The sequence below is a fragment of the Symphodus melops genome, assembly GCF_947650265.1.
Source record: "Symphodus melops genome assembly, chromosome: 14".
Lineage (NCBI taxonomy): Eukaryota > Metazoa > Chordata > Actinopteri > Labriformes > Labridae > Symphodus > Symphodus melops.
The window spans coordinates 2,797,124-2,805,588 of NC_136704.1; the positions used below are offsets into that span (position 1 = coordinate 2,797,124).

Consider the following 8,465-nt stretch of genomic DNA (forward strand, 5'->3'; position numbering starts at 1 on the left):
AATACAAGTAAAGAATCTCTTCATGCATGGTACAAATAAGTTTTGGACTTAAATAAATCCAAAGTGTGCAAATATGGTTACAGCTTGTTCAGTTCAGTGGTCGCAGCAAGAAAAAAGCTGTTTTTTACCACTTTGTTCTGCATTGTGGGACTTAACACCTCCATCCAGACGGGAGAAGCTGAACACCACTGTTTACAGGGCGGGAATCGGCATCAAAAATCCAATGAACGGGGTCTTTGAGTCTCAGAAAATCACTTTATTGTTCAGTCTGTAGCCTCCATAAGGGGAACTGAAAGGTGACAAGGTCTTATAATCGCTCAATGTTGAGATGGAGTCACATTCAGATGTATTGTTGTGAAAGGTTACCATGTGCTGTGAATGTGCATGAACTACTTTTATTAAATGATCCCACTTGGATCTTTTTGTCCATGTTTTCTGGTTTTTGATTGGATGTCTTCACCTCTCAACAGAAACACAACCAGGCATGACAACATCACCTGCAAACACCTGATCCGTCCAGGATCTCCTAATGTCTACCAGCTGACACCAAAGAAAGAGAAGATTGGGACCATAACAAGAATGACTCTTGGTGAAAGAGATCCAACTAAACTACACAAAACCATCCTGCTTGTGGGAGAAACAGGATCAGGAAAATCTACTCTGATCAACGCTCTGGTCAACTACGCCATGGGAGTGACGTGGGACGACGATGTCTGGTTTGAGATCGTAGAGAAGGAAAAGAAGAAAGGTCAGTTTGACAGTCGGACATCAGATGTGATTGTGTACGAGCTCTTTGGTTTTGAAGATAAAACTCTGTCCTACTCTCTGACCATCATTAACAATCCCGGATACGGAGACACCAGAGGGATTGAATATGATGACGACATCACAAATAGATTATCTGACTTTTTCCGCTCAGAGGACGGAGTTTATGAGATAAATGTCGTGGGTCTGGTGATGAAAGCAAGCGAGAAACGCCTGAGTGACCGTTTCAGGTACATCCTTGATTCAGTGACGTCTCTGTTTGGAAAAAACATGGAGAACAACATTGTCTGTCTCATCACTCACTCAAATGGAATAACACCTGAACATCTGCTTAAAGCCCTTGATGAAACAAACATCAAGTGTGCCAGAGATGAAGAGAGGCAGCCAGTTCACTTCCTGTTTAATAACCTTCAAGATAAAGAAAGGACGAACACAAAGAACACAAAACACCTTAAACATGCATATGATGTATCAATGGAAGAAATGTCAGAGTTTGGAGAGTTTCTGTTAAAAATGCCTCCACAGCAGCTGGGGACAACTGTGGCCGTTGTGAACGAACGCATCACACTGAAAGCCTCGATCCAAAACCTGCAAGACCAAGTTCAGCAGATTGAATCACAACAGAGAGAAATCCAACAGACTCAGGAAGCCCTGAAGACACATGAACAAGAGATGAAGAGCAACAAGAACTTCACTGTAGAAGTTGATGAGGTCTACAAAGATAAAGAAGATATCAGTGGTGGAATGAGGTGTCTTTTTTATAAAGGAGCTGTGTGCTGTACAGTCTGTGAGGAGAACTGTCACTACCCTGGATGCTCGATGGCCTTGTATCCCAAAGACTGTCAGGTGATGAGTAAGGGTCGCTGCACTGTATGTACAGGGAAATGCCCTGCGTCTGATCATGTGAAGGTAGAGTGGAAATATGTTCAGAAGACAAGGAAACGTCTGATAACTCATCAAGACGTGAAAGAGAAGTATGACCAAAGTAAAGCAGACCGCAAAGAGAAAACAAGTCTTCTGGAAACACTTCAGAAGACAATGGACAAACTTAAAGAGGACAAAGATCGATGGTTGGAAGAGGCCTACGAGCATGTTCTCAGACTGGAGCAGATCACTCTGAATGTTGATTCTCTGTCCACTCTTGTCCACTTGGACTTCCTGATTGAAAAGATGAAGGAGAACGGAGACGCAGAGAAGGTCCAGAAACTGGAGGAGATGAAGAGTCGAGTGAAGGGATCCACAACAGCGCTGCGGTACAAGTTCGGTACACTGGCTGTAGCTGCTGGCAGAGACGTTAAATGAATGTTTGAGTAGATGAAGAAGATCATCATGAGAAGCTCTGATTGAAACATGGCGTTCTTGTTGATACAAACTTTAAATCCTCCATAAGATTAAATCACAATATAAATGTTACACATAAAAATTAAATGCAATCACATTAAAATTGGGGTAAGGGTTACTTAAGTTGTGATTCCTTCCACAGAAATATTTGCCCACATCAGGAATGAAAGCTTGGGACAGAGATATATCCGAAATGGGACATGAATTAGACTGGGATGCAGTTTGGGTAAATGTTACTGGTGCTTCTAAAAACTTAAATCATCAGTATATTGATTTGAAATGATGTCTGAGAGCATATCTCACCCTGAGAATCAGACATCGAATGGGATTGGTACCTGACCTGTATTGTTCATTCTGCTCCCAGAGAACAGTTGACTCTTTTATACATGTTGTGTCCGGGCGTGTTACTCTCCAAAAACCAATCAGAGTAAAATTAATTATAACACAATGTGAAGAAACATAACTGGAACAAGACAGATTCTCACCAGGTACAGGCTCAGTGACCACAAACTAGCAACCAGGAAGACACAAGAAACCAGCACAGGACACAATCTGAGGGACAGGGAATGAGCGACATACAAATCCGCATACAGCGGACTGTGGTGTGTTAGCCAACCTAGCCAGGTCGGCTAACCTTAGCACTGCCCCTGACCGCAGCCGTGTCCACGTCGGACTATTCAACATCTGCTCTCTCACGATCAAAGGACTTCTCCCCCGGGACCTCCTCTTCGACCGTAAACTGGAATTCCTATGCTTGACAGAAACCTGGCAGCGACAGAATGACTTTTCCCAGGTGAACGAGGCTACACCACCTGGGTTTGTTTACCTCTGTCAGCCCCACCTCATCGGCCGAGGGGGAGGTCTTGTGATAATCTACCAGGAAACATGGAAGGTCTTGCCTCTCTCAACCCCTTCATTCACATCATTTGAATCAGTTTCTCTGCAAATAACAGGACCAGCACCAATCATAGTAACCACTGTGCATCGCCCACCCAAAAATAATAAGGATTTTATCAACAAATTCTCCTCACTTCTCACCCACCTCTGCACCCTCTCTCCCAATGTCATTGTGCTTGGTGATTATGATATCCACATGGACAATCTGAACCTGAACCTCACGATGGACTTCACATCCTGCCTTGACAGTTTTGATTTTCATCAGTTTATTAATTTTGACACCCACTCAAAGCGTCATATTCTTGACCTGGTCTGCTGCTCCGGTGTCTCCCCTTTTTACTGCTCCTCAACTGATCTCCCCATTTCTGACCACATGTTTGTATCTATTAATTTAAATCTCACTATTTCCAAAATTAAACTTACACGCACCATTTTTACTACTCCTTATTGATGTTCTTGATAAGAAAAGTATCAAGAACATCAATAAGGAGTAGTAAAAATGGTCAATCATTGGTCAATCAATAAAGTTTATCCTTATCCTTATTGATGTTCTTGTTACGAAAAGTATCAAGAACATCAATAAGAATAAAGATAAACTTTATTGATTCCCGAATGGGGGAAATTTGGGTGTTACAACAATATGACAACTCTCACCACGAGCATTGAAGCCCTCCCAACCATCAAGACCCCACTACCACAGATGAACTGGTTTCCATCTACAACAACAGTCTCCATACTCTGCTGAACTCACTGGCTCCCCTGAAAACCCGGACCGTATCATTCACCCACTCTGCTCCCTGGTTCACACCCCAACTCCGCCTCCTCAAAGCTAAAGGACGACAACTACAGCGACTGTACAATAAAACCCACCTTAACTGTTCACATGGAAATGTACCACCACCACACTTTTCTGTGGCTCAGTTGGTAGAGTCGTTGCCCCTCAATCGGAAGGTTGAGGGTTCGATCCCCAGCTCCTTGCTCCTGCGAGCAACATGTCTGATGTGTCCTTGGGCAAGACACTTAACCCCAAATTGCTCCCCCTGCTGCGTCTGGGGCGTATGAATGTGCGTGAATGGATAGATACTGGATAGGTGTGATGGGTAGGTGTAAAAGCGTTTTGAGTAGTCGGAAGACTAGAAAAGCGCTATACAAGCTCAAGTCCATTTACCATTTACCATCTTCTCTATAAGGACTCAATCAACACAGCCAAGGACCACTACTACACAACTCTCATCAGTGCTGGTGATGGGAACACCCAGACTCTGTTCTCTTTAATTAGCAACTCCCTCCACCCACCTGACTCTCTTCCCCCACACTTCCACTCCACTGCCCACTGTAATTCACTCATGAACTTTTTCAGCACAAAAATTGAAAACATCCATCAGAAACTGACCTGTCACACCTCCTGTAGTCCACTCCCTCCTGTTCCCCCAGCTCCCTTGTGTCAACCACTCTCATGTTTCCACCTTCCCTCCCCTGCTGACATACCTGATCTTATTAGAAAATCTAAACCATCCACCTGCCAACTAGACCCCTTCCCGACACCCCTGGTCAAAGCCTGTCTCCACTGCCTGGCACCTCTGCTTACCTCTATCATCCACTCCTCCCTCATATCTGGTTCTGTCCCCCCACCTCTGAAATCTGCTGCAATAACTTCTCAAAAAGCCTGGTTCAGACCCCAGCAACTTCAATAACCTTCGTCCCATTTCAAACTTACCATTCATTTAAAAAATCCTGGGAAAAACAGTTGCCACAAATCTACTCCCACCTCTCCAATAACAACCTCTATGAGAAGTTCCAGTCCGGTGGCCGCCCCCACCACAGCACTGAAACTGCCCTACTCAAAATAACCAACGACCTCCTGATGTCAGCAGACTCCGGACTCCTATCCATCCTCATCCTCCTCGACCTGACTGCGGCTTTTGATACCATCTCCCATTCCATCCTCCTCCACAGACTGGCATCCATTGGTTTATCAGGCACACCCCTGGACTGGTTTTCTTCATATCTCTCCGGCCGCACTCAGTCCATTCAGTTAAAAACATTCACTTCCCAGCTTTCCCCACTCTTCTCTGGTGTTCCCCAAGGCTCGGTCCTTGGTCCAACACCTTTCACAAACCTCATCCCCCCTGTTCTCCAACAGCTCCACTGGCTCCCTGTCACAGACCGCATTATATACAAATCTCTCCTCCTAACCTTCAAGGCCCTCCATAACCTTCAAGGCCCTCCATAACCTCGCACCTTCTTACCTCACTGAACTCCTCCACATAAACACACCCAGTCGGACCCTCAGATCATCTTCCTCCCTCAGCCTTCTCATCCCTCCTGCCTGCATGACCACCATGGGGTCCAGATCCTTCAGTCGCTCAGCCCCCCACCTCTGGAACTCCCTCCCACCTGACATCCGTAACATTGACTCTCTGACAATCTTTAAATCACGTCTCAAAACCCGTCTGTTCAAAAAAGCCTACTCCCTCTAATTTCCATCCATTCCACTCCCTTTTTTATTGTTGTTATGTGAATCTCTTTTTTTGTACCTTTTTATGTTTATGTTTTATTGTCTTTTTAAAACCTTGCATGTAAGGTGTCCTTGGGTTTTTTGAAAGGCGCCCTCAAATAAAATATATTATTATTATTATTATTATTAAAACCCATTTACACACACTTGTGTTAATCTTATACACACATGCTAAAAAACAAAACATTATTTTTAATTATTATTATTATTATTATGAGTACTCCTGTTAAAATACTGTTATTATTAGTTATTATTGTTACTTTTGATTTGTTATTATTTTACATGGTTATTATTATTGCATTATTTGTTCTTTGATGCTTTGGTAATATATTTACATGTTCAAGCCAATAAAGAGCTTTGAATTAAGAGAGAGCAGAACTTTTAAGGCAGGTACACAGGGCTTCCAGGTAAAGTCTGTGGTTCTGGTCGGTACTGCTCGGAGCTTGTTGAAGGTTTTGTTGTCAGATTTAACATGTTGAACTGGTGGTGACCAGTTGGAGACAAACAGTCAGTCAACAAGGCATGAAGAGGGCGTTTACAGAAGTCTCTTCTCATGTTACGCCTGTACCATGTTTCCATCAAGTCGTGGTCATTACGAATGTGTTCAGAACATAATGATGAAAGAGTGTAAACATCCCATTTGTGTTTCCTCAGCTTCAAGTTTTCTGCTTTGTGAGAAAAATATAATACTGCTGCCACCTGCTGGTAAGGAGTGGTATTGCTTGTTTGCAGTAGGCTGAGATCAGTTTAAACAGCGGACAGAACACAACACAGCAGTCGTTTGCGATGCAGCTCGTTGTCGTCAGTTTGAAGGTTAGCAGCTTTTAGACAGTAAAATATCTTTTGACGGTGAATCAAGTTTTCTGTGTTTTAATTTTTGCAGAAGTTTCTAAATGTGTGTTTGAAATCAAATATTTAGCCGACACAAACGTTCTGATTCATGTTGATGATTTTCAGTGATTTGTATTTTATATGTAATCTAATCTACATTCATTGAATCTGTAATAATGTGTTTTTAGGAATCAGTTTGCTCAGCATGTCTTCATCTCATCTGCAACTTTCTGTTTTTATTCTTCAATAAAAGATGTTTTTATCAATCAGACGGCTTCATTCTATTCTGACCACAAAGTCAAAGATTCCAACATTATTATTTGATTACCTTCAAAATTCTGCTCCTCACACATACAACCCTTGACCCCCTCCTACCTCACTGATATCCTTCACCATCACACTCCTTCTCTGAGCCTCAGACGCTTAGAGGAAGGAGCCGAGCCCTATCTATAGACGGCAACATCTTTTAGCCGCATTACAGAACTGAGCACTGAACCTGCTGGGTCAGAGTCTCCTACACAACTCCCTCCCTCCCTCAGGAACTCTCCACGCACATTCAACACTGACCGGTCCAACTATATAATAATCATTTAAGATTCAGCTGTTCAATGAGTGCTTAATGTGTGGTTATCATGTTTTTATCTGATCTGTGTGGGATGTTTGTTGGTTCAGGTGACTTCACTGTGAAAAACAGCTGTTGTGCTTTACTTCTGGTCACTTCCTGTCAGCACTTCTGGTCACTTCCTGTCAACACTTGTGTGTCCACTCAGACTTAAAGCTGATTGTTTGCACATACATACATACAGGAGAGAGAAGTCTGAACTGATAAGATCAATGAAAAAAACAAATAAAGAATCTCTTCATGCAGGGTACAAATATGTACATAAATGAAAACATGTGTGGAAATATGGTTACAGCTTGTTCAGTTCAGTGGTCTCAGAATGAAAAAAGCATTTTTTTTACAGCTTTGTTCTTCAGTGTGGGACTTAACACCTCCGTCCAGACAGGAGAAGCTGAACACCACTGTGCACAGGGCGGGAATCAGCATTAAAAATCCAATGAACGGGGTCTTTGAGTCCCTGAAAATCACTTTACCGTTCAGTCTGTAGCCTCCATAAGGGGAACTGAAAGGTGACCAGGTCTTCTTCTTATAATCGCTCAATGTTGAGATGGACTCACATTCAGACTTATTGTTGTGAAAGGTTACCATGTGGTGTGAAAATGCAGGAACTTCTTTTATTAAAAGATCCCATTTGGATCTCTTTGTCCATGTTTTCTGGTTTTTGATCGGATGTCTTCACCTCTCAACAGAAACACAACAAACAGGTATGACAACATCACCTGCAAACACCTGATCCGTCCAGGATCTCCTGATGTCTACCAGCTGACACCAAAGAAAGAGAAGATTGGGACCATAACAAGAATGACTCTTGGTGAAAGAGATCCAACCGAAGTACACAAAACCATCCTGCTTGTGGGAGAAATAGGAACAGGAAAATCTACTCTGATCAACGTTCTGGTCAACTACGCCATGGGAATGACGTGGGACGACGATGTCTGGTTTGAGATCATAGAGAAGGAGGAGAGAGGTCAGACTGAAAGTCAGACATCAGATGTGATCGTGTACGATCTCTTTGGTTTTGAAGATAAAACTCTGTCCTGCTCTCTGACCATCATTGATACTCCTGGATACGGAGACACCAGAGGAATTGAACATGATGACGACATCACAAATAGTTTATCTGACTTGTTCCGCTCAGAAGACAGAGTTTCTGAGATAAATGTCGTGGGTCTGGTGCTGAAAGCGAGCGAGAATCGCCTGAGTGATCGTTTCAGGTACATCCTTGATTCAGTGACGTCTCTGTTTGGAAAAAACATGGAGAACAACATTGTCTGTCTCTTCACACACTCAAATGGAATAACACCTGAACATCTGCTTAAAGCCCTTGAAGTAGTAAACATCAAGTGTGCCAAAGATGAAGAGAAGCAGCCTGTTCACTTCCTGTTTAATAACCTTCAAAATGAAGAAAGAACAGAAGAGAGCAAACAAATCCTTAAACATGCATATGATGGATCAATGAAAGGAATGTCCCAGTTTGGAGAGTTTCTGTTA

General features: G+C 42.9%; 1 protein-coding gene across 1 annotated transcript; it reads left to right on the forward strand.

The window, feature by feature from the left end:
• Window positions 1–450: 450 nt before the first annotated feature.
• Window positions 451–1,622, forward strand: LOC306835156 (uncharacterized protein; the record flags this gene model as incomplete). Its single annotated transcript, XM_079361583.1, has 2 exons — window positions 451–1,514; window positions 1,604–1,622. The coding sequence occupies 2 exons, from the start codon at window positions 451–453 to the stop codon at window positions 1,620–1,622; spliced, it is 1,083 nt and encodes a 360-aa protein (XP_079217709.1).
• Between the last annotated feature and the right edge of the window lie 6,843 nt (window positions 1,623–8,465).